This window comes from Puma concolor, chromosome D4, assembly GCF_028749965.1.
Source record: "Puma concolor isolate L17-30 chromosome D4, mPumCon1.1.hap2, whole genome shotgun sequence".
Classification (NCBI taxonomy): Eukaryota; Metazoa; Chordata; class Mammalia; order Carnivora; family Felidae; genus Puma; species Puma concolor.
In genome coordinates, this window is record NC_141679.1 from 65,235,294 (window position 1) to 65,263,126 (window position 27,833).

General features: G+C 33.4%; 1 protein-coding gene and 1 long non-coding RNA gene across 2 annotated transcripts; both read left to right on the top strand.

Annotated features, from left to right (window-relative positions):
- The first annotated feature begins 232 nt into the window (after positions 1–232).
- CYLC2 (cylicin 2) lies at positions 233–14,336 on the top strand. The gene is made up of 4 exons (XM_086683619.1): positions 233–297; positions 9,908–9,948; positions 11,317–11,438; positions 12,845–14,336. Exons 1-4 carry the CDS (start codon positions 281–283, stop codon positions 14,078–14,080), a joined length of 1,416 nt encoding a protein of 471 aa, XP_086539745.1. The 5' UTR covers positions 233–280; the 3' UTR covers positions 14,081–14,336.
- A 118-nt stretch (positions 14,337–14,454) lies between these two features.
- On the top strand, positions 14,455–27,728 carry LOC147574949 (uncharacterized). The gene is made up of 3 exons (XR_015242908.1): positions 14,455–14,709; positions 15,042–15,103; positions 27,584–27,728. It is a non-coding gene; the product is annotated as an uncharacterized LOC147574949 (long non-coding RNA).
- The last annotated feature ends 105 nt before the right edge of the window (positions 27,729–27,833 follow it).

Genomic DNA, 27,833 nt, shown 5'->3' on the forward strand with positions numbered 1-27,833 from the left:
AATTAAAATTACATGAAAAACTGAAACAAGAATTTTATAAGATGTAAAACCAACTGGTTATTTTTAAACCATCAGTTGTAGTCTGTCAGTAATAATGAGTGAAAGAAAACACAAATCTTAGACTGAATATTAGAAAACATAAAATACAAGTTAAAGTGATTGCTTTTGTTTTCCCCTTTAACTCCAAGTGCTCTTGGCCTCTTTATGATGTCACCTCTCAACATCATTAATTTGAACTTACAGTGCTTACTTAAGTCCTGGCAAATCATAGGTGGTGGAAATGTCTGTACCAAGATTGTAAGTCCTCTTGTCAAATTTTATATTTTAAAATAACTGAAATGCTCTAGTTAGCTTTATATTTATTCTCTTTAGTATAAAGAGATGTCCATTATTATTCATTATAAACAAGAGAGTATGTGTTTAGCACATACATTCTCAAGCAACATCATAGGCTGTTTTGATCCAAGACTTAACTAATTCATTCATTTCAGTGAAATATATGCATAGTTTTGGATAAATCTTTTTGAATGTGATCCTTACTTCATTTTTTTTTTTTTATCATACTGTATTTTGTAACATACAGAATAAAATGTTTCATGGTTCTCATTCAGGGAACTTTCACCTCTTGGAGCCTATTTGGAAATCTCTGGGAATTTTGTTTTGTTTTGTTTCTGTTTTCTGTTTTGTTTTAAACTTTATTTTTGAGAGAGAGAGTGGCACTGAGAGAAGAAGAGAGAGACTCCCAAGCAGGCTCCTCACTGTCAGCACAGAGCTCGATGTGGGGCTCAAACTCATGAACTGTGAGATCGTGACTGGAGCAGAAATCAAGAGTCAGACACTCAACCGATTGAGCCACCCAGGCGCCCCTTGTTTTTTTGTTTGTTTGTTTGTTTGTTTGTTTGTTTTTTTAATGTCACAGTGACTGAGGAGTCTACTGACTTTTAGAGGGCGTGTATCAAGGATGCTAAACCTTTGGTAATAAGTGGGGCATCCCAACAGAAAGAAGATCAATTAAATACTAACTGTATTCCCCTTGAGAAATACTGAGTAGGCAAAAATACTTTGCAATGAAAAGCAGATTATGCAGACATGGGAAGTTTGACGATAGTAGCTTCCTTACGCTTAATTTATGTTGTGGTATAATGAGATAGGGAAAGAAGACCTTCAATTATGTAAGCCTTTTAACTATGTAGACTTGGAACAAAGGTGAAAGTATGAACTATGAAATAGAATGTAACTGGTTTTTATTTTGGACAGTACTTTTGAAGAAAAATAAAATACAACTCTTGAAGATAAACAAAATGGGCTTTAAAAGTCCCTAGTGCCTACTCCCTTATAATGCAATCATAAAGGACTACCATCAGTAAAAGGGTTCAACGTATGTGTAATAATTAAAGGGTGAGGGACTTGCTGATGATTACAAAGTAATCTGTACGTTAGCATGTAACATGACAGAATTACACTGTATAATAATTACTTTAAAATGTTGAAGCACAATAAAATATTGATGGCATTACTATTATGAGCACTGCATGACTTTCAGAGAACTTCACACAAAGAGTTAAAAACTTATTTTTGGTTCTATGACTACTTCTTTATGTTGTTTTCTGGTATAATCCTAAAACTCTCATGTATCATAGAAGGAACGTGTGGTTCAATTCATAATCAAATGGCCTCATTGTTAGCTAATGAAGCACACATACAAGTCCTTAATAACAAAATCTTATATTTCTTTGGGTTCAAATGGCAACTTTCAATTCAGTTACAAGAGAATTTGAGATGCAGAAAATAATATTGTGCTTTTTCCTCTGAATTCTATGACAGGACCTTAATTCTGGACTTACATTTCTGTGTCATGGCTATCAACTTATAGTTGATAGAAGAAATTTTCTCCTTTCAGTTCAGTTTTCCCCCTCCCCACTTATTCCCCTTTAATACCCTTGTTCATCAAAACCTCAACAGCACCATTCAAATGTTTCTCCTCTTCCTGCCTTTTCCTCCAATTCAGGTTGTATCAGTCAACCCAATCCTTCCATTTCTAATACTGAATAGACCTAAGGTTACTGAAGGAAGTAAGAGAGGTTTTCACAAAGAATGGGGCTATCTAAAACGTGAACTTCTTAAACTTCCAGTATTAACTTTTGGATCCCATATTGACTATACATTTTTTTCATCCCTCGAGTTGCATTAATAAGGTCCTCTCCTACCAACTTGCATAGGAATTCACCTTGATATAGAACAAGGTATAAGAATCTTAACACTATTGACTTATTAGGAAGGATAACTACTTATTGGAGGACTGGGCAGGGGGCAGGGAGGTACTCTGCAGTGTAAGTAGCTAGCAGCATCCCTGGTCTCTACCCACTAGATGCCACTATCAGCACTGTGTGTACATCCCCCCCCCCCCAACCAAAAGATACACACAATTGTGATAAAAATATCTCAGACGTTGCAAATGTCCACTGCAGGCAAGGCATTAATAATAAACCCAGGTTGAGAAACACTACTCTAGATAATGTTAAAAAAAAGACAGCAAATTTCACCATACTATACCTAGAGTCATCTTTCACCAAGACAATAACCATGTGACAGTTGAGTTTTGCCTTAAAAAAGAGACCTCTAGAGCAAATACAAGAGTGACTCAGATCCAGTCTGTCCCTGGAAAACTTTCTGCCAAGTACTTTATGGCTTTATTTGTCATATATCTGATGCAGAATACAAAAATCCAAAGTCAGCCAGCAGGATATGTTATGAAACTCACATATAATGATTGTCTGTAGCCATTTCAAATCAAAATAAAGTAGGTATAACATTATTGAGAGCCCTTATTCTTTGAATTTATTATACATTTCAAAGATATACCAGAGATACAGTTAAAGGTAAGAGTAAGGGCAGGTTTATTGTATACAAAGATTAAAAATTTTAAGACTAAGAAAAAAAAGTCCTACAAATACAGTTACACGTTTACTCCTTTAAAAGGAAAAAAACAACTTATTTCCAGTGGTAATATAAAAGTAGATTTTTGTCATAAAAAATAAAGATCCCCATGTCTCCTACTTTGGGATCTCAATTTTTTATTTAGGAAAACCCAAACCCAGTTTCCCTTTCTAACTCATGAATGCATGACATTCCACAATGCTAACAATGGGCACCTTCTTTACTTAAAGCTCACACATATGTGGAATCTAACACAAAATGAAGAATCAGACCTATAAATACAGAGAACAAAGTGATGGTTGTCAGAGGGGAGGAGGATTGTGGGGATGGGCAAAATGTATGAAGGAGAAGGGGACATACAGATTTCAAGTAATGGAAGAAATAAGTCATAGAATAAAAGGCACAGCATATGGAATACAGTCAATGACACTGTAATAGTGTTGTATGGTGACAGATGGCAGCTACACTTGCTGTGAGCAAAGCATAACATATAAACGCGTCCAATCACTATGCTACACACCTGAAATTAGTGTAACACTGTGTGCCAACTATACTCAAATAAAAAAAATTAAAAGGAATCTTGAGATTAAGGAAAAAAAAAAAGCTCAGAGACACTGAGACTGATTTTGAAATGATTAAATGTGTGCACTACACCTGAAGTGAAGGCAGGTTTTTGTGGCACCTGTTTTCCATTGCACCATGGTTAAGATGAAGTACTAGTTATTATGTTTCCATATATATATATATATATTGCCAGAGATCTTAATTCAAAAACTAGGTACATCAAGACAGAACAACCTTTTTGACTTGTTACATTTTTTATGAATTAACCAATTGTTTCAAAATAGAAAATATAAAAAAAATATGTTGACTCTGTGTGTGTGTGTGTGTGTGGTTTAATAAAAACTTTAAAAATGGAATCTAACTGCATCCTGGTCCAGAAAATTTCTTGATGTCCCAGAGAGGTAAAGGGAGAGATGCTATTACCAGCAGTACCAGATTTAGGCAAAAAAGTAGAAAAATGCTATCTATTCCCAACAGGTTAAATTTATTGAATTGCTTATGGCATATGTAAATTTACACAGGAAGTGAGAACTAGAGTATTAAGATCACGGCTATTTTGGGGTCCTATAAAATCTTCCCAGTGAAAATGAAAGAGAACTAAACTTATTTGTCACTAACCCTAACCTAACCAACCTTAAGAAACGTTAAGAATTTTCAACACCATTAAGTTACATTGTGTCACTTTCTAATCAACCACTCTGCCCCTCCCCCACAACAGGCTGTTAAATTACCATAGAGAGCCTTGCCTATGCTTGAAATTCATACAAATTAGATCATACAGTATATACTTTTGTGTTTCTGGATTTTTTCTTTCAGTATAATTTCTTTTTGATTCATTCATGTTGCATATATCAACGGTACATTTCTTTACATTGCAGAGCAGTATTCCATTACATGAATATACCACACTTAGTTTTTCCATCCTGCTGATAGACATTTGAGTTACTTTAGTTTTGGGTTATTATAAATAAAGCTGCTATACACATTTTGTCCAAGTCTTTTTGTGAACTTCTCCTGGGTAAGGTACAGTGGAAATGCTGAATCATACATACAGCACACATATGTTTAACTTTATTTTACAAACATCAAGTGGTTTTCCAAAGTGACTGTACTATTTTACACCTACCACCATGCTGAACATGTCAGATACTCTATACCTTTGCTGTTATGTCATTAGCCTTTAATTTTAGTTGTTTTGGTAGGTATAAAGTACAAAGGATGTCTGTGAATCAGAAAATATATATTATGTATATGAATAAAAATATAGGTTTATACATATGCGTGCGTGTGTGTGTGTGTGTGTGTGTGTGTGTATATAATTTTCCTCAAAAATTCACACAGAGTCCAATAATCTCATAGACTGTGAGATCATGATCTGAGCCAAAGTTAGACACTTAATTAACTGAGCCACTGAAGCACCCCTTTTAATGTTTATTTTTGAGACAAAGAGCAAGCGACCAAGAGCAAGCATGAGCAGGGGAGGGGCAGACAGAAAGGGGGACAGAGGATCTCAAGCGGGCTATATGCTGACAGCAAAGAGCCTGATCCAAGACTTGAACTTGTAAACTATGAGATCATGACCTGAGCCAAAGTCAGACACTTAACTGAGCTACCCAAACGCCCCTTAGTTTTCTTGCACATATTTCAATAAATTTACCTCTAAGTAGTTTTTTTATGGTATTGCAAATTATATTGTGTTCTTAAATTTATATTTTTAAATTTTTCCAGTTATGTTTAAAAATATGTAATTTTAAAAAAAAATGTTATTTAAATCCAAGTTAGTTAACATATAGTGTATTAACGGCTTCAGGAGAATAATTTAGTGACTCATCATTTACATGTAACACCTAGTGCTCATCCCAACAAGTGCCCTCCTTGATGCCCATCATCCATCTTGGCGATCCCCCCACCCAACACCCCTCCAGCAACCTTCAGTTTGTTCTCTGTATTTAAGAGTCTCTTATGGTTTGACTCTTTGTTTTTTTTCTTATTTTTCCTTCCTTTCCCCATGTTCATCTGTTTTGTTTCTTAAATTCCATATGAGTGAAATCATATGGTATTTGACTTTCTCTGACTTTCTTTGCTTAGCATAATACATTCTAGCTCCATCCACGTTGTTACAAATGGCAAGATTTCATAACTTATGTAATTAGAGCCTATATCATACAATCTTATTACATTCACTTAACAGCTCTAAATAATTTTTTAAGTTTATTTATTTTTATTTATTTATATTATTTAAAACATTTCTTTAAATGTTTCTTCATTTTTGAAAGACAGAGGGTGAGCAGGGGAGGGGCAGAGAGAGAGAGACACAGAATCTGAAGCAGGCTCCAGGCTCTGAGCCTTCAGCACAAAGCCTGATGCAAGGCTCGAACTCAAGAACCATGAGGTCATGATCTGGGCCGATGTCAGATGCTTAACCAACTGAGCCACCCACGTGCCCCAATTTATTTATTTTGAGAGAGAGAAAGAGAGCACAAACAGGGGAAGGGCAGAGAGAGAGAGAGAGAGAGAGAGAGAGACAGAGAATCCCAAGCAAGCTCTGCCTTGTCAGCATAGAGCTCAACACAGGGCTTGAACTCAGGAACTGTGAAATCATGACCTGAGCGGAAACCAAGAATCAACCAAAAGTGGGATGTTTGACTGAGTCACCCAGGTGCCCCTCCCTAAATCATTCTTTTTGTAGATGTTACTGGATAGTCCACTCAAGCACGTCTTCTGTGAACAAAGACAATTTTACTTCTTCCTTTCCAATCTTAATGTTTCATTGTCTTATGGAACAAAATAGTCTGGATTGCAAGGTTGATTAGAAAGAGTGAGCATCTTTGCCTTATTTCTGGTTTCTAGAGGAAAGATAGTCAACATCCACAACTGATTTTAGAAATGAGTATTGTCCGGAGACATTTTATCCATTTGAGGAAGGTGTCTTCTATTTCTATTTTTCTCAGAGTTTTAAATTATGAATTGATATAATTTTTTTCAAAAATTCTTTTGCGGGACGCCTGGGTGGCTCAATTGGTTAAGCATCCGAGTCACAGAGAACTCTCTCTCTCTCTGTGCCCCTACCCAGCTGTGCTCTCTCTCTCTCTGCCCCTACCCCACTTGTACTCTCTCTCTCAAAAGTAAATATTAAAAAAAAAAATCTTCTATATATCTTGAAATTATTAGATGAATTTTCTTATTTGTTATTTGGAGTGACTGCCTGGGTTGATTTATACATGTTAAACCAAACTTATATTCCAGAAAGTAAATTTCAATGACCACGATGTATTTGCCATTTTATATATTGTTCAGTAACTGGTTAACAAATTGCTAAGGAAGTTTTGTGTCTGTGTTAGTGCAAGATATTAGTCTATATACTCATTTCTCAAATTCTCAAAACTTCTTTGAGAAGTTTTAGTGTCAGAATTATTTATATTCGTGTCAAAAATGAGTTGAAACTTCTTTCCCCTACCTCTTGTTTCTCAAAACCTTGTGTAGAGTTAGTATTTTTCCTAAATTTTTTTTAAGATCTGAGTTTAGGTCTGTGCTTTCCTTTCTTGGAAGGTTTTTGATAATGGATTCAATTTACTTATTATGGAGCCCATTCACATATTTATTATTTAATCATGTGTTTTGCTAAATTAGTTTTACAAGGAGCTCATCTATATCATTTAAGCTGAACTTTTTGCCATAAAATTGTAAATAATATTTCCCATTATCCTTTAAAATCTACGTAGTTAAAAAACTTGCATCAATCCTGATATTGGTAATTTGTATTTTCTCTTTATTATATCAGTCTAAGAGTTAATCAATTTTAATAATTAAAAAAAACAAATTTTGGATTTTTTAATTTTCTTTAATTTTGTGTTCACTTTGTTTCTGGCTTATAGCTTTATTATTTACTCCCTCTAACTTTGAACTTAGTTTGATATTTTCCTAATTTTATTCATTTATTTTTCATATTTTCCTAATATTAAAGCAGGGATTTAAAACACTGTTTTAAACTTTTTTCTAATACCAGTCATTAAAATTATAAATTCTGCTTTGTGAACTGTAGTTCACAATATTTGATACTATGTTATTGTTTCTTTTTGTAAATGTGCACTGTGATTTGATGATAGGTTATTTAGAAGAACGATTTTTTTTAAAAATTGTATATTTTCTATATAGTGACTTTGATTTCTAATTCAATTACTTGTTGATTAAAGAACTATAGAAATTATACAAGGAATAAATGGATCATGCCTATGTACATTTTAAATCACAAATTTAATATTGTTTCCTGAATCTGAAATATTTCCTCTTTCAGAGTATTTAAAACAGAGATGTTCATAACCATAGCTGAACATCAAAATTTCTTCAGCAATATATTAACATACATTGGCTAGATCCAATCCTAGAGATTCAGATTGGCCAGATCCAGACTTAGAGATTCAGATACAACAGGACAAGTGATTTTAATGCATGTCCTCAGTTAAAAAGAAAAACCATCACCAGCAACAAAACCCAACTGTGTGGATGGAGCTACAGAGTATTATGTTAAGCGAAATGAGTCAGAGAAAAACGAATACCATATGATTTCACTCATATGTGAAATTAAGAAACAAATGAACAAAGGTTAAAGAAAAAGAGAGGTAAACCAAGAAACAGACTCTTAACTACAGAGAACAAACTGATGGTTACCAGGGGGAGATGGGTGGTGAAGTAGGTTAAATAGGTGATCGGAATTAAGGAGTGCAGTTGTTGTGATGAGCACTGAGTGATGTATGGAAGTGTGATAGCACTATATTGTAACCATGAAACTAATATTACACTGTATGTTAACTGGAATTTAAGTAAAAGCTTAAAAAAAAAAAACTAAACCCGATAACTTATTGGTTAATACATCCTAAATTTTATTCAATTAAAGTCATTTAAATTTTTATAGAGTGACAAAAATGTGCCAAGTTTTGTGCTAGGAAATAGAGCCCAAATAAAAATATCAAGATACTTATTTTAATGTACTTTATTTTTCAATTTTTTTGAGTACAGTTGACATGCAATGTTACATTAAGGTGTACATTAGACTTCTCTATTCATTATGCTGTGTTCATCCCAAGTGTAGCTACCATTTGTCACCATAAAACATTATTACAGTATCATTGCCTATATTCCCTATACTGTGCCTTTTATTCTCTTTTATTCTAGTGACTTAGTCATTCCACAACTGGAAGCCTGTATTCCCACTCCCCTTCACCCATTTTGCTTTCCCCCACAAACCATTAGTTAGTTCTGTTTATGGATCTGGTTCTGCTTTTTGTTTACTCACCATTTTGTTTTGTTTTTTTTTTTAATTTTACTATGTACTTAATTCTTAATATTTATATAATGTCAAAATAAGTAAGAACCTGTGTATGTGTGTGTGTGTGTGTGTGTGTGTGTGTGTGTGTGTGTGTTTATGCATGTCTGTAAGCCCCAAACTCACACACGATCAACAATGGCTTTATTTTTGTAATGCAATGAGATGCTGTAAAATAACATTTTTTAGGGGTACCTGGGTGGCTCAGTGGGTTGGGCATCTGACTTGGGCTCAGGTCATGATCTCACTGTTTATGACTTCGAGCCCCACATCAGGCTTTATGGTGACAGCTCAGACCCTGAAGACTGCTTTGGAGTCTATATCTCTCTCTCTCTCTTCTCCCCTACTCCAATTCTGTCTCTCTCACTCTCAAAACTAAACAAACATTTAAAAAATGTCTAAAATAACCTTTTTATATGAAATATTAATGTATGCCTCCAATGCAAATATTATATAATAAAATTCCCCTTTGTGGGAGCAAACATGCTCATATAGTACTGAAACAAATGGAAACTTTTAAATGAAAAATACTTTGCAAAACAGTTTTTATTTCTCAGATATTCCTGAAGAACAAAAATTAAAACAAATAAAAATCCGTATCGATACTTATGGTGCACACTGACACACATACACATTCACACACATATAAGTATGTCATTGAATGGTTCAGATTTGCTTAAGTTCTGAGAATATTTTGAGGATCTGATTTTGCTTAAGTAATGCTTTTAAAGTGACATATTTGCTAAAATTCAATTGCAAGTGAATCTGGAGCATGAGACAGAGAAAAATAATTCAACTATGATGTCACAATTCTTTTTTAAAGTTTATATTTCAGATATGGCAATTTGGTAACTTTCTAAATTGTTTTTTATCTACTTTGTTTTAGTTATGTTAAAGTTTGTGCAAAAGACACACATGTACTCATTTCTGTTTCTTCTAGAGTGAAGTAATCTTACATAATAGTAGAGATCTGAGAATGCAAAATATTTCTCTAGTTGGTGATGGCCAGTGCTTACACATAATAGTGATCATTAGAGTGATTATATATAAATTAATTAAAAACTTTCCCTCTTATTTTAATAGCCAAAAAATAAACTTTGGAACATATGATAATTACATTCCAGGTAAGAAAGAATTTAATATTTACTTTTGAAACATGATTAATTTTAGGATTATGATTATTTTAAGGATAAGTGATTATTATCCTCTATTAAAAGGGATAAAGCAAGAGCTCTTACAGAATATTATTAAAAATAAACCCTTTTACTTATAAGGCACCTTACTCATGGACTCAGCAAACACTTTCTAAGATATTTTGTTTTTAAATCAAACAAAGTTTAAGCAAATAGGTTCAGCAACATAAAGGTGTTATGTTAGAAATCATACATGTTAGAAATAAAAAATCAGATAATCTTACAGTTGAAAAGTAGTCTAGAAACTGGATAAATTCACCAATATCCACAATGACTTGTACTACATTCCTGCTAGACTATATCCTCCTGATAATAGGCCAAAAACCCAACAATCTGATGTTGAAGGCCTTCATATATCAAATGATTTTCCCTCATATAGTGAGCTTAAATATCTCTTTCATTCTGTATATTTTCTCATCGATCCTGTTTTCAGGAGACTCATGGGAAAAGTATATTTTCTCTTACACAAAGTACTACTACTGCACGTGTTTAAATGCAGTGATAATCTCTCACTAGTTTCATTTGTACCCTAAATGTCTCTAAACCATTCTCTCATAGTTTCCAGGTAACTTTACCCTCACAGTCACAATTCTATAGGTACTCTTAATTTGTTAGATTTTTTCATTAATATGCCACTTACATTTTTTTCAAATTTTTATTTAAATTCTAGTTGGTTAACATATAGTGTACTATTGGTTTCAGGAGTAGAATTAAGTGGTTCATCACTTACTTATAATACCCAGTGCTCATCAAAACAAATGCCCTCCTTAATACCCATCACCCAATAACAACAATGCTGTTATTAAGTGTACAACATTTACTCTTGTAACTTGGAAAATTACTAACTAAAGGAATCTTAAGCAGTAGCATTTAGATTCAATCATATATTTACGAAATATTTTATAACAAGTACTGTGCTAAGTACTTTGGAGGCTACAGAAGTAGTTACCATATTTTCTGATCTCAATAGAATTTATTCTAACCTAAAGAATCTATAGCAAGAATCCAGACCTGGAGAGACAGAAAGATTATAAGAAAGCAGTAAACATGTTTCTTTGCATTTATATCCCAGACTATATTAGTTTTACAATGACTAGTTATCTGTAAAACTGATCAAAATAGAAAAATAAATCTTTATTTTCATGTACTGATAGCAGAGAATTCCAAATATTAATAAAATAAATGAAGCCATAATTCGTATCATTTGTTTATTCATGAAGTCTATTATCTTACTGCTGTTTTAGTTCTGATGAAATTCTACTTACTCTAAAATGTTTGTTAAATATTTTCTTATTTTAGTCAGTGAATTAAGCAAAAAATCATGGAATCAGCAACACTTTGCCCTGGTATTTCCCAAACCACCACGGCCAGGAAAAAAAAGGAGATCAAAACCATCTCAACTACGAGACAATACAGCTCCTGTGAGTATTGAAAAGATCATATAATCTTACTAGTGATAAACTTGTGAAATCATGTATAGTTGTGTGTTTTACAGATCAGTGCTGACCAATGGGATTTCTGTGGTGATGGAAATATTTATGTCTTTGCATTCCAATTTAGCTATTGAACATTCATTTTGAGAGGCTAGTCCAACTGAGGAATTCAATTTTACATCTCAATTCATTTCTCTTGAGGCTTATATACCATATTGGACAGCACAGTTAAAGGTAATTCAAACTCTACTACTTGACAAAAGTAGATATATTTTATTTTCATTTCACTGTATAAAAATTGGCCTCTTATTTCATATTATTTCTTTAGTAACACCACACTATAAAAATGTGTGTTCAAGAAGCACAAAAATCTGAGGATCCTAATACTGCAGTTAATAAGAACATTCAGAAAATGTGCCCTAGCTAGAGAAACTCCCTCATTAAAGTTGTGGGGTTATATTATACCCTGATGAAGTTTTAATACTTCTTCAATGTAGAATTCAGTATTCTGAATACTTGAAGATAAATATTTCTTAATGTGTGTGGAGTCATCATGCGATATGAAATGTTAAAAAAAAAAAAAACTTTCACAAGATAAATGTATCAACTCTTGTTTGTTTTAGGGAGTGTTTCTAATCAGTAGAGATCCTAGCTTATTCTGTAATCTCACACTCTTTGCTTTTCCTTTCTTTCTTTATTCAATTTATTTTTCCATTATTTGTTATCATTACTTGCAAAGTTTGCTTTTTTTGCAATTAAGATTTTACAAATACTTGGTTAGGAGTTGAAAATAAAATGTACCATTCTGCACAAATTTACTTGCACTGAATGTTACAGATTTTATCATTGTAATTTCCTATCTGAAAGATATCAATTTATACCTTGCCAAACAGTAGCAGTTTTAGGCTTGTACTTTTAACCACATGTAGCAATCCAAATTCCAGAGACCTTGAATGTGATAATAGAGAACAGGATATGCCTGAACATGAAACTATTAGAGAATAGTTTCTGAGTTGCCTAGTAATGGAGAGTGGGCAGAATATTTTAAGAATTCTCCAGAACACTGAGGAAAAAAAAGCCTCCCTGATTGTGAAATCAGAAATTCTGATATGTCATTAGTCAGTGGAGGTCTCTACCAATTTTAACATAATATCTTGAGGGAATTATGAAGATCCTCTAAATTGAAATAAGGCCCACAATAATACATGAATATCAATTAGTCATAAAAAGAATGAAATTAGAAAAGCAAAATAAACTATGAGATCTACAATGTATCCACTTATCAAAATCTAAAATCTTTTAATGGTTGAAGTTAAAATGTATTTGATATCTGGTAATAAAGGCTGTGTAACTTGCACACAAGTTGTTCATCATTATTCTAACCAATATTTCAGAAATATGATGAAGAGAAATTAAGAGAAGGTCCTAAACGACCGTTATGGATGCACAGTTCTTTAATGAGAATTTCTGAAAGACCATCTGATTATTTAGCTGCCAGGATATGGCCCCAACATAAACCAACCCATCACCCCAAGGAGGTTGCTAAAGTAGCAGATGTACACAAACCTGTATCTCCAGCAAGAGGTAAGAAAGATAAAGAACACAAGAAAGCAGACAAGAGAGACAAATCAGAATCAGAATCAGAATCCACAGTTTCAAAGGGGCCACTAATAACTAGGAAGGAGTCAAAGAAAGATAAGGATATAGAAACAGGAACTAAAGGTGAAAAAGATGTTGCAAAAACAGATGTCAAAAAAGAGACGAAACATACAAAGAAGGGTAAGGAGTCAGCTACAGAATCTGAAGAGGAACAAAAAGGTGCAAAAAAAGATACCAAAAAAGAAAGAAAAGATTCAAAGAAGGGTAAGGAGTCAGGTACAGAATCTGAAGGTGAAAAGAAAGATGCCAAGAAAGGTGCCAAGAAAGAAAAGAAAGATTCAAAGGACAAGGAGTCAGGTACAGAATCTGAAGGTGAAAAGAAAGGGGCCATGAAAGGTGCCAAGAAAGATAAGAAAGAGTCAAAGGACAAGGAGATAGGTATAGAATCTGAAGGTGAAAAGAAAGAGGCCACAAAAGGTGCCAAGAAAGATAAGAAAGACTCAAAGGACAAAGAGTCAGGTACAGAATCTGAAGGTGAAAAGAAAGATGCCAAGAAAGAAAAGAAAGATTCAAAAAAGGGCAAGGAGTCAGGTACAGAATCTGAAGGTGAAAAAAAGAATTCAAAGAAAGATGCCAAGAAAGATAAGAAAGATTCAAAAAAGAGCAAAGAATCAAGTATAGAATCTGAAGATGAAAAGAAGGGTGCCAAGAAGGATAAGGATGGGAAAAAAGATTCAAAGAAACCGGGAGAAAAAGATGATGAGTCAAAAGACAAGAAAGAATCCAAGAAAGATGCAAAGAGAAAGGTGAGTAAAAAAGAGAAGAAAGATGAAAAGCCTAGTGGGACAGATATTGAATCAAAAGATGATGCCAAGAAAGATTCCAAGAAGAATGCCAAGAAAGATGGCAAGAAAGATGCCAAGAAAGATACTGACACAGAATCTCCTGATGCAAAGAAGGATGCAAAGAAGGATAAAAAGGATGCAAAGAAGGATGCAAAGAAGGATGCAAAGGCAAAGAAAGGCAAGTAGGCCTTGGATAAAATTCAAAAGCACGTTCGATAAAACAATTTTAGCAATCTGATACCAAATCTATGAGTGACAGGGGGCCTCAAAGAATCAAATAATTTTTAAAATGGAGCAAAGAAGAATACAAAGAAAGACTCATAAAATCATAAAAATATAAAGAAGAAAAGAAAAATTAAGAGATGATTCAATGAAGAACTTGGAGGATACGTATGCTAAGTTTGGGGATATGAAGGATTCAATGAAAAATCCCTAGAAATGTTCAAAGAAGAATATTCAAAACAGGATGTAGAAGTTAATGACACTGGATCTGTGGATAGCAAAAAAAAAAAAAAAATATATCAAGACTTCAAAAAAATCCAAGGAGGTAGACAATCTATATAATCAAACTGTGAAGCTGCATCCACAGATTTAAATAAAGAACTATAGGTGTATCAGAGGAAGTCAAAAAAATTTCAGAAAGTCTTTCAAACAAATACAAATTAAAAGTAGCATTCTTCAAAAAAATACGGAAGGAAGGAAGGAAGAAAAGAATTGCTTCCTTGTGAACCTATACCGTCATCCCTGAAGCGTAAACAGCCACACCAGGTTGATGGAAATTAAATTCCACATCCAAGCCAAGACAAACACACTTGGTAAGTTAATTTTGTTTTTTAAGCGAAACTGGATTAAACAATAATTGAGTCAATTTGAGGTTTGAATTGAAATATACGATTCTTAGAAAAATCTGTGTCATCTGCCGAGTATGTTTTGCTGGAATTTGGTAGAATTGAGTAGAATTTACTTAGGGCTTTCTCATTATAGAAATTACTGATGAATTTGGTAACAATAACACAAGAATGAAGACTTTAAAAGTATCAACAAAAAGGTTAATTAGAATTACTTATCATGAGAGAGGAGACTGAGTTTTGATACATGGAAACTAACAATTATCAAGAGTTTGTTGGGGTTTTTTTTCTTTAAACAGAATATAGTAGCCAACTTCTCTCCATTTAAGACAGGAAAATCAAACTTTTCCAAATTACCAAGGTAAGTAAATTTATTTTTTATTTTATTTATTTTATTTTTGGGGGTGTGTGGGGAAGGAGAAAAGGGGGGGGAGAGAGAGAGAGAGAGGAGAGAGAGAGAGAGAGAGAGAGAGAGAGAGAGAGAGAGAGAGAGAATCCCAAGCAGGCCCCATGCTCAGCACAGAGACCAACATGGGGCTCAACCCCACAACCATGAGATAATGACCTGAGCTGAAATAAAGAGTCAGATGCTCAACCGACTGACCCACCCCACGTGCCCCGCACCGTAAGTAAATTTAAACAAGTCATATTAAAGAGACACCTGATAAATTGCTAATACATATACAAAACCAAATTATCCAGAATTCAACAGGGTCTAACAGAGTGAAAGCATTTACATATTTTTTATATATGAAAATAATTAACTTTGTATTTTTATAACTACGTTAAACTCTCTTGTGATCCATAAGCCCTATTAATGTGACAAAAAATAAAAAAAAAAAACAATATAAAGCACAATGCAAAACTCTCTGAATGCCCAATTAGTGGAAATTAAATTTCTTTAACATTTTCTCTCAGATAAACTCAACATTGTTGCAGAACTTGCTAAGTGACTTTCTTTCACTTTTATGCATCCCAATATAAATTCTGAATACAAAATAAAGCTTCTCCTTGATACTCCTATTCCACATACTTTCAAGAGCTAGCTTTCTGTGAACAGAAGTATAATTATGTTGCCTGGTCTTTAAACATTGGCCCTGTTCCCCTACATCAACTACTCAAGGATTCATGGCTATTGTAATTTATGGTCTTCCAGGCTGCCCTACCTTGCAGATCTGACTCAGTTGTAATGACATAGAGTTAAATCCTGTCCCACTATTCTCTCCCTCTTCCAGGAAAATCATTCTTTTTCTCCCTTTGCTTTATAGTAAAATACTATATTCAGATTTTCAAAATTTTCTGAAAATGTTTGCATCTCTCTGAGGATTTAGGGAATCATTTAAAATCCCCTAGGGGAGCCTGGGTAGCTCAGTTAAGTTTCCAGCTTTGGCTCAGGTCATGATCCCATGGTTCGCGAGTGAGAGCCCCACATCAGGCTCTGTGCTGACAGCTCAGAGCCTAGAGCCTGGAGCCTGCTTCAGATTCTGTGTCTCCCTCTCTGTCTGCCAACTCTCCCCCACTCATGCTTGTCTCTCTTCCTTTCTCTCTCTCTCAAAAATAAACACTAAAACTTTTTAAAATCCCCTATTCCTTTAAAAAAAGCCCTTAGATTATTGTCTAACATAGTATTCAAAAGTCAACTTTTAGGTTAAAATTTAATGTATAGTACAATAATAACTGAGCTCCTGTCTTTACCATTCTACTGAAATGCATGAAGGTCCCCCAGGAACCTCTTGGAGTTCCAGTTACAATGTCTTTTTATCCTAGCCCCTCTTTTCTGTCTATGTATTTCTCTATATTTATTCCATGTATTCCCATGGCTTTACACATCATTCTTATTCTGCTGAATCCTTCATTTTATTTTTTTTTTAAGTTTATTTTTGAGAGAGAGAGACAGAGACAGAGACAGTGAACGGAGGAGGGGCAGACAGACAGGGAGAAAGAGAATCCCAAGCACGCTCTGCACTGTCAGCACAGAACCTGATGCAGGGCTTGAATGCATGAACTGTGAGATCATGACCTGAGACGAAACTAAGAGTCAGATGCTTAAACCCACTGAACCACCCAGGTGCCCTGAATCCTGTATTAGACATCTCAAAATTAACAAGTCTCAAAGAGAGCCCAATACCTCTCCACCCAAACCTGTTTTCCCCAGGTATTCACCAACTCAGTAAATGACGACTTCTGACTCAATCAAAAATTGGTGGGTCATTCACAATTATTTTATTTCTCCATGCTTATCTATTATTAAGTCCTGCCTGGCTACCGCCAATATTTAAATTGTTCACTCCATTTATACCACTTTTACATTAGAAGTCCAATCAGCCATTATATTTCACTTGGAAATCCCAAAGCCCCCTAAATGCAGGTAAAACCGCCTACTTCAACTCTTGTAACCACCCAACACCCCTTCTCAACACAGAAATCATGTTCCTCCATTACTCTAAGTCTTCTAGTGTATTGATGTCACATTTAGCATAAGCTTGCTTGCTTTCTTTTTCTTTCTTTTTTTTTTTTTTTTTGCTCTAGCTTATATTGCCTTTAATTATCTGGCTTCTGACTACTTATCTGCCTTCATGTGGTAGCAAAATTGTCTACCATGCTCTTGTCACACTGGATTTCTTTCTGTATTTAACCATATAGATCATTACACTTTCAAGGCTTCACACTGTTTCCTCTGCCTATAACACAATTCTTCTAGAACTTTACATTGCTGACTCCTAATTATTTATACTTAGCTTAAATTTTGCCTTTCCAAACATTTAAAATATATTTTATTTTTAAAGTATTTTTAGGTTCACAGAAATATTGATGATAAGGGGCAGATTTTTCCCATATATCCACCTATACATGCATAGCTTCCTCCATTTATCAACATCCACCACCCGGGTAGTATATTTATTACAACTGATAAGCCTACATTGACACATCATTATCACTCAAAACACATAATTTCCATTAGGGTTCACTCTAGGTGGTGTACATTCTATGGATTTTTAATGCATAGTGACATATATCAACCAACAGTATCATACAGAGTAATTTCACTGCCCCTAAAAATCTACGTGCTCTACTGTTTCATCTCATCTTTGCCTTTTACATCTGGCAACTGCCGATCTTTTCACCATCTCCATAGTCATATAGCTGAAATTATAGAATAGGTAACTTTTTCAGGCTGGCTTCTCTTATTTATCTACATGCATTTAATATTCTCCCATGTCTTTTCATGGCTTGAAAGCTAATTTCTTTTTAGCATTGAGTAATATTACATTGTCTAGATGTACCACAGATTATTTATCTATTCACCTACCAAAAGACATCTTGTTTGACTCTAAATTTTAGCAATACTGAATAAAGATGCTGTAAACATTCATGTGCATTTTTGCATCTACATATCTTTTCATCCTATTTGAGAAAATACTATGGAGTGCAATTGCTGGATTGTATGATAAGGATATGTTTAGTTTTTTCAGAAGTAATGTATGCTTAAAAAATTGCTAAGAGGGGATCTTATGTTTTCTTATCATATAGATGACGATAATAATAGATAAAAAAGGTAGGAGGAAACTTTTGGAGGTTATGGATAATGCTTATGATACAGATTGTAGTGATGGTTTCATAGGTGTATACGTATCTCCAAAATCATCAAGTCATCAAGTTGTACACATTAAACTTGCACAGCTTTTTAGGTGTCTCATATATATATATATATATATATATATATATATATATAATTCTAATTATGTTATTTATTTAGCTCAAAAGGATATGGATATGGCCCAATCTCATTTGACAGGGCTCCTCTAATATAACTCTACTCCATTTCAAAGGGCATTGTTTTTTTTAAGTTTATTTATTACTATTTTGAGAGAGAGAGACAGAGAGCACACAAGTTGGAGAGGGGCAGAGAGACAGAAAGAAACAGAATCTCAAGCAGGCTCTGCACTGTCAGTGTGGAGCCTGATGTGGGGCTCTAACTCACCAACTGTGAGATTATGATCTGAATGGAAGTCAGACACTTAACTGACTGAGCCACCCAGGTGCCCCACTTTACTCCATTTCTAATGGTTAGCTCAACTTGGAAGTTGTGTTACCTAGCTTAGTACCCTCCTTCCTATTTATAGACTGGTATTAGTAGACTTTTATTTTAATTTCCCATTCCCACTCCATAAGAGAAATTAAGATTTTATCCCCTCTAAAATCCAGGGGGAAAGTACACATAGTTTTTTTGTTTTTTTTTTTTTTTTTTGAGTCTTTATATGTAGCTCTGATTTCTGAACTAAGTTACTTAATTCTTCCATAAGGACTACTAGGATAACCTCTAAATGACTTTATTCATCAGCTTATACCTTGACCTATGGCAGAGGATATTAGCTTTTCTCCAAAGCTGTGTTCTATTTCCCAAATGTAGGTTATGAGTTGTTAGAAATATATGGAAATGATTAAAGAAAAAATTATATTGCCACTCATATGAAATGTAGGGTTTTGGCCATTAAAATAAAAATATAATACAGCAATATAAATATCCTCCTATCGATGACAATTATACATGTCTCTAAGAAGTATCTAGTTTTCTAACTTTTAGTTATTTGCTAACTTTTCTTCACACATAACAATGAGCAGCAGAGACAATTAGTTGTCAATTACAGGGTGTTTTTCTAACCCTCTTTACCTTGTCTCCTTAGTACCAAAGCCACAAGTGGAGGTGAAACAAGTTAGCAGATCAATTCAAAGGCAAAAATCCACATAAAGGACAACCTCCTACTCAATAATCCTGCTATATCTTTCACTTCTCAATTTAGCCTTTTAATCACACAGTTTGAATGTATAAGATATTTTTCCTCTTTTACTGATTCATTTTCCCTCGAGTAAAACTGAGAGCTGTAAAAGTGAAATACAGATGTGAAAGAATTGCTAGCTTTGTATGCTTGTTAATATATGATTAATTCACTGCAAAGGCTTGGAGTGGTGGCTAAAGAATTTCAAATGTGACTAAAACCACAGAATATCATAAAAAAAAAGAAATATCATAAAACAAAAACAAATCTTTAGAAACGTGTATGTCCTGAAAGAAATATGTCAATCTTCTGGCCTCCTTATGTGAAAAAATAAAGTAGTATAATAGATCATTAATTAGTCATGTCTGATTTTATAGAATTCTATAAATATTCCACATCATGACTTATCAACTGCAGTGGTATGGTTATTTGCAAGGTGCTTTCGAATTATTTTTCTCCTCTGTATGTGTATGTCTGTGTGTGTCTATGTAACATTGTCAATAACACAGAACAAGTAAGAAAATCTGTTAAAAGTGAATGTCATGAAAGATGAAATGACTGATGGATTTGAGAACTCTGTTTTATGTAGGGGGAACAAATATCACATTATGTCCAATTTTCTAAAACTGTAGGAAAATTTAGATATTATCAATTTTCTTTAATTCTAATAAAACTATCAACAATAATTTTAAACATATAAATAGGAAATAAGTACTAACATCAATAACAATTGATTTTGCACTCAAAACAGTATTTTCTGCCTGTGTTTCACATAACTCAAAGCACCACTTATCTGTTTTATAGATGGAAATAGTTCAAGCCTTGTCCTAGACTTCTAAGATGCTACTCCAATTGAAAAAAAACCTAGTTATACCTGTATTACAATCCACACTCCAGCATGAAGTAGACATCTGGAGATTAACATGACTTCTCCATGCCATTCATTATCTCCTTTCAGTTGCTAGTATTCATGAGCTTCTTTCAAAGGGCTGAGTCCTCAGTGATATCTGCACTGCAGTATATATATTATCTCCTTAAGAAATGTTGCTGTAAAACTAATTGAATTAAAAACATTTTCTCCCATTACACAAATTGCCTTTCACTCTGTTGATTGTTTTCCTTGCTGTGAAGATATCCTTTGAAGTAGTGCCACTTGTCTATTTTTTGCTTTTATTGCCTGTGCCTTTGTTGTCATACAATCATTGTCTACACCAAAGCCACAAAGATTTTCCCCTGGATTTTCTTCTAGGTTTAAGTTTTAGATTTTGCATTTTTTAGATTTTAATTCATTTTAAGTTGATATTTCCATACAGTGTAAGATAAGGTAATTGCCCACTTTCATTCTTTTGCATGTAAATGTTGTTTTCTAACACCCTTTGTTGAAGGGACCATCTTTCCCCATTGTACTCTTGGCACCCTTGTCAAAGCTCAGTTGACCATTATGTGTGGATTTATTTCTGGGCTCTCTATTCTGTTCCATTGTGTATATGTCTGTTTTTATGTAAGTACCATACTATTTTAATTACTGTAGCTTTGTAATAAATTTTGACGTCAGAATGTTGATTCCTTCAGCTTTGTTTTTATCAAAATGGTTTTGGCTATTTGGGGTATTTTATGGTTGCATATATATAATTGTTTTTTCTGTTATAGTAAATAATGTTATTGAGATTTTGATAGGGATTGCACTGAATCTAGAAAATGCACTGTGCAGTCTAGACATTTTAACAATATTAAGTCTTCCAATCCATAAACATAGAATGATTTCTATTTGTTTCTAATTTCTTTCATCAATGTTTTATAGTTTCAGTACACACAATCTTTTACCTCCTTGGTTAAGTTTATTTTTAAGTATTTTATTTTTGATGCTATTGTAAATAGAATCATTTTCTTAATTTCCTTTTTCAGATAGTTTATTACAGAAACACAACTAATTTTTTTAATTAAAGTATAATGGACATGCAATGTCATATAAGTTTCATTTGTATAACATATTGATTCAATAATTCTATACACTACTCAGTGCTCACCATAAATGCAGTTACTATCTGTCACCAAACATTATAATATTATATACCAAACCCTCTATCCTGCCTGTACTTTTCATCTTCATAACCACTTATTTTATAACTGCAAGTTGTATCATTCTCTTTATGTATTTTACTCATCCTCCTACCAACCTTCTCTTGGGCAACCATAGTTTGTTCTCTGTATCCAACAATGTCTATGTTATACAACTATTTCATATAAATTTCACCTACATCGGAATCTAAAAAAACAAATGAACTAAGAAGCAAAGAAACAAAGTAACACAACTGATTTTTGTATGTTGATTTCACATCTCAGGAATTACTGAATTTGTCCACTAGTTTTATTTATTTTTTTGAGTTTACAATAAGGGTATAGTGTATTTATTATTATTTGTAAGTTGTGTGGTATATACCTTACATATAAAGTGTATAATAGCTTTATGTATAAAACACATACATTTTTTCTGAGAGAGACAGTTGTTAAACATTTATCAACAAACCACCACCTGTGCCTCACTCTCATATAGGGAAGGGGGGATTTGTTTTGTTTTCACTCTTAGGACAATTATCTCTTTTTATTGAGAAATATCCAATTTCAGATTTCTGCCTATTGGCCCTTTGTTGTTTTCTACAGTGTCAAAAGAGCTTGGCTTAAGGGCTACTACAAGGAAAATAAGGCAGCAATTACCTATTTTCTTTATAATTAAAAGTGGCTTTTAAGGATGAATGTAGTTGACCCTCGAAACACAGTTTGAACTGTGTGGTCCACTTATATGCAAATTTTTTACAGCACAGTTCAGTAAATATACTTTCTCTCCTTATGTTTTTCATAATATTTTTTTCCTCTAGCTTACTTTATTATAACAATACAGTATGTAACACAAATAACATACAAAAATATATGATAATTGACTACTTATGTTATGGGCAAGGTTTCCAGTCAACAGTAAGTAGCTTACTACTAGTTAAATTTTGCGGGGGCGGGGGTGTCAAAAGTTATACACAGATTTTTGACTATGCAGGGGATGGGTCAGCACCCCAAATTCCTGCATTGTTCAAGGGTCAACTATATGTACACACTGCATTATCTTCGCTAATAATCAAGCTGACCCAAAATGTATTAGTTGTGTCTCTGAAATTATTTTATGAGTTTGAAAAAGATTTATGTTTGTGATATTAGAAAAACTTAAAAAAAAATTTTTTTTTACTTTTTAAGAAACCAGTATGCACTCTGAGAACCAGAGTACCTACATTTTAAACCTGCAAACTACCAACTCTGTTATCTGCTTAAATGACCTCTCTGTACTTAAGTTTCCCCATCTGTGAAATTAACATGATAATAGAATCTATGGCACAGGGTTGTTGTGATAGTCAATGTGTGTAAAACATAAACAGTGCCTAGCACACAACAGAAGGCTTGCCATTATCATTACCATTGCTATTACTACTACAATTGCTGCTGCCCCACAAAGAAGTCAACTCACTGACATCTTTTTTGGGTTCTAATACTACAGACTGTGTGATCTTTGGTTTAGTCACTCTTTCTACACCAGCATGGATCTAAGGTTAGGACTCTTTTTACAGTTTACTTTTAATATCTGTAAGTCAGTGAGTTAACTACTTTGTTCATTAGTTCCACTAATTTTTTGTGGAGTCTTTTGAATTTTCTACTTATATGTTCATGTCATCTACAAAGATAACTCTTTCTTTCTTTCTGTATTAAATGCCTTTTATTTATTTTTCATGCCTGACTTCTCTAAGACTTCTATTAAAATGTTGAATATAAGTTGCTGGAGTGGGCATCCTGGTCTTGTTACAGATCTTAGCGGAAAAGCTTTGGGTGGCAAGGTTGAGTAAGATGTTAGTCATTGGCTTTTCATATATGGCTTTTATTATGTTGAGGTAAATTCTAGATTTCGTTTTTTCAAAGATTTTTTTATCATGAAAACACGTTGAATGTTGTGAGATGATTTTCCTGCAGCTATTGAGATGATCATTGATTTTTGTCATTCATTGGTGTTGTGTATCACATTACTTGTGTATTGTAAACTATCCTTGCATTCCCAGGGATAAAACCACTTGATCATGGTGTATGAGCCTTCTAATAATGTGTTGTTGAATTCAGTTTACTAGCATTTTGCTGAGGAAGTTTTCATCTATATTAATCAGGGATATTGGCATGTAATTTTTTCTTATAATGTTTTTATCCAGTTTTAGTATCAGAGTAATGGCCTCACAAAATGAGTTTGCAAGTATTCTCTGCTTTTCTATTTTTTCTAGAAGAGTTTGAGAAGAATTGTTATTAATTCTTCTTTAAATGTTTTAATTCACCAGACAAGCCATGTGGTCCTGGACTTTTCTTTCCTGGGAGTTTTTGTTTTTTGTTTTTTTGTTTTGTTTTTTTTTATTGAGTCAATCTCTTTACTCATTATTGATCTTTTCAGATTTTTTATTTCTTCATGATTCAATATTGGTAGGCTGTATGTTTCCAGGAATTTATCCATTATCTAATGTTATCTAATATGTTGGTGTATAACTGTTCACAGCAGTCCCTTATGATTCTCTTTATTTTTGAAGCATCCCTTGTAAATGTCTCTTCTATTGTTTTATTTGTGTTTTACCTTGCTTGCTTTCTTAGTGTAGTAAAAGGTTTTTCAAGTCTGTTTATCTTTTCAAAAGCCAAGTCAGTTTTAATTTTTTTCTATTGTATTTTTGTACTATATTTCATTTATTTCTGCTTTATTATTTCTTTCTTCCACTGGCTTTGGACTTACGTTGTTCTTTTCTTAGTTACTTGAGTTGTAAAGTCAGGTTAAGATATCTCTTCTTTTTTAACGTATATGTTACTGTTACCAGCTTTCTTCTTCCTACTGATTTGGCTCCATCCCATATGTTTTGGTATTTTGTATTTTTTTTAATATGTATTTAAAAAATTTTTTTAATGTTTATTTATTTTTGATAGAGACAGAGCATGAGTGGGGGAGGAGCAGAGAGAGAGGGAGACACAGAATCCGAAGCAGGCTCCAGGCTCTGAGCTGTCAGCACAGAGCCCAATGCAGGGCTCAAACTCACGAACTGTGAGATCATGACCTGAGCCGAAGTTGGATGCTCAACCGACTGAGCCACCCAGGTGCCCCATTTAATGTTTATTTATTTCTGAGAGAGAGCACAAGTGGGGTAGGGGCAGAGAGAGAGGGGGACAGAGGATCCAAAACAGGCTCTGCACTGACAGCAGCAAGCCTGATGGGGGGCTTGAACTCACAAACCATGAGATCATGACCTAAGCTGGAGTCAGACACTCAAATGACTGAACCATCCAGGTGCTCTTGGTACCCTGTGTTTTTGTTTATCTTGAGTTATTTTCTTATTTCCCTTTTGATTTCTTCTTTGACCCACTCATTGTTCAAGAGTGTGTTGTTATATTTCCACACATTTGTGAATAAACCCATACATACACAGTTAATTGATCTTTTTAACAAAGGTACCAAGAGTGCACATGGAGAAATGACAGATTCCCAAAGATGATGTTTAAGAAACTGAATATCCACATTCAAAAGAATGTTATAGCTTATATCATATACAAAATATATATGATACATATATCACATACAAAAATGAGCTCAAAATGGATATAGGATCTGAAAGTGTGAAACTCCTCAAAGAAAACATAGGAAAACTTCATGACATTGGTCTTGACAGTAATTTCTTAGATTTATCATCAACATGCAGTCAACAAAATCAAAAAATACACTACAAAAATCCTACAACTCAGCAACAAAAAATCAAATAACGAACTTAAGAAATGGTGCAAGGACTTGAAGAGGAATTTCTCCAAAGAGAACATAAAATCGCCAACAGACACAGGAAAATATGCTTGGCATCCCTAATTTCCTCCCAGAAAAACAAAGATAACAAGTGTTGGTGACAACATGGGGAAATTAGAACCCACGTACACTGTTGATACAAATATAAGATAATGCTGTCACTATGGAAATCAGTACAGAGGTTCCTCAAAAAATTAAAAATAAAACTACCAAATGATCTAGCAATCCCACTCCTGGGTATATATCCAAAATAATTGATAACCGGATCTCAAAGAGATAGCTGCACTCTCATCCTCACTATGGTATTCAAAAAGCCAAAATATGAAAACAACCTAAATGTCCATCAGTGAATGAATGAAGAAAATGTGACATATGCATACAATATTTGACTTTAAAACAGAAGGAAATGCTGTTATATGCAATTACATGACTGAATCTGGAGAACATCATGCTAAGTGAAATAAATATGTTACAGGACAAATACTGCATGATTCCACTTACATGAGACATCCAAAATAGTCAAGCTCATAGAAACAGAGTAGAATAGTAATTTCGAGGGGATGGAAGGAGGGAGATAAGGGGAGCTGTTCCTCAACAGGTATTAAGTTTCAGTTATACATCATGTATACATTATAGAGATCTGCTGTACATCATGTATTAATACTGTACCACACACCTATAAAAAAATTAAGATAGATTTCATGTTAAGCGTTTTTACCATAATGAAAAAAAAAATGAGTATCTAGGATTAGATAGCTAACCTTGAAAGTGCTACCTAATCTACTAGCGAATCTCTAATTGTACCTTTTTCATGTAAAAGTACTTTCTTGGTTTTCCAATCTGATAATACCCCTTTTAGATAGATCACATTTTCTAGCCTTGGATTTTCTAAACTATGTAGATATTTTAACGGGAAATCTGAGAGAATTTTTCTAATGCTACCTATTGAAAAGACTGAGGTCAAATGAGATTCAGTAATATACCAGTTTTTATAGTTCCTCAGTGACATAATTTGGATGAGGATGCTGATCTTCAAATTCCCATTCCACTGGTTCTGCTTATGCCTACTAAGGAAAAAGTTTGAGTATTAAATGTGTGTCTTTATTCTCCCTTCTCACATCATCTCTAATCTAAGTTTTCTTTGGTAGTTCTATTCAAAAAGAAAAAGGAATTGATATTTTCAGGCTTTATTGAAGAATAGAAAATAAATTAATGTTTTAATCAAAACCATAGAAATATACATATTTTAATTCTCAGGAAAATATATTTGACAGGTAAAATACAGCATTTCCTAGTAACAATGTTTTTTTTTATTTCATCAGTAATATGGATTAAATGTCCAAGAAAACTGACCTTACGATTTTTTTTGCTTCATATAGAACTAATTTTTAGTCCTAAATATATAAATTCTGGGAAATGTACTTAGAGATAGAGTTGGAATTTTTTCAAGTAGAATGTAAACAAAATGTATAAATTCAAATCATTTAAACAATTTTAATTATAGATTAATCTCCAAATTTCAAGAGAAACAGATATTCTTGCAACAAATTTGGACGAATGATGCTATAAAAATTTTTAATTTTAAGATAAAATGTTTTACATTAGGTTTGATAATGATTATCTGCTACCAAAGAAGAAAAATTAAGCTTTATTACTGCAACTTTTCTGAAGACTGAAATTATGACAAAATAAAAAGTTAAAAACAAACTACTGAAAAGTAAAATGCTCTGACTTATGCATAATCACTATTAAAACATTATATTCTTTGTATCTGAAAAAAAAATCTTGACTAAATTAAGTACTATCTCTTTCTCTCTCTCTCTCTCTCTCTCTCTCTCGCATGCGCGCGCGCACACACACACACACACACACACACACACACACACACACACAACCTAACAGATATATCTAGCGTTCATGTATATGTATGTGTGTGAGTAATCAAATTACCTCTTTCTTCACCATTTTTTGTGAATTTTTACAATATCTATAAAATATTCACCATTCATGGATATCCTATGAGACAAGGCCCTTAATTAAAAAAAAAATAAAAAGCATGGCTATTGGTCCATGTACATCTAGGAATTTTCTATATATATACATATACATACTATCACCATATAGAATGGAATAAAACACCTGAATTCCTAAGTTCTATAGTCAATAACTTATTTTCTTTTCACAAAATTCATATGATTTTTGTATTGCATAGACACTGCTATGAAAGAAAACATTTGCAGTAGATATTGTATAAGGAGAGTGAAGTGATAGCACCCGAGAGGTACATCAGGTTCTAAATTTAGAAATATTGGTGTAGTTGTTTGAGTGGTGTAAATTTTTATTCCATTAAACTCATCCCCAGAGGCAATCATTAATTCTTTGTAATGTTCTATCATTTAGAGAATATTATAAGACAAGAAGATGCTAAACAGCATAGAGATAACTGCAAACCTGAGCATGGA

Bases quoted from the DNA above. Each gene is read 5' to 3' on its own strand.
- CYLC2 (XM_086683619.1), top strand. The intron at 9,949-11,316 runs GTAAGAAAGAAT...TTCTTATTTTAG, and splicing joins ATATGATAATTACATTCCAG to TCAGTGAATTAAGCAAAAAA. The intron at 11,439-12,844 runs GTGAGTATTGAA...CCAATATTTCAG, and splicing joins TACGAGACAATACAGCTCCT to AAATATGATGAAGAGAAATT.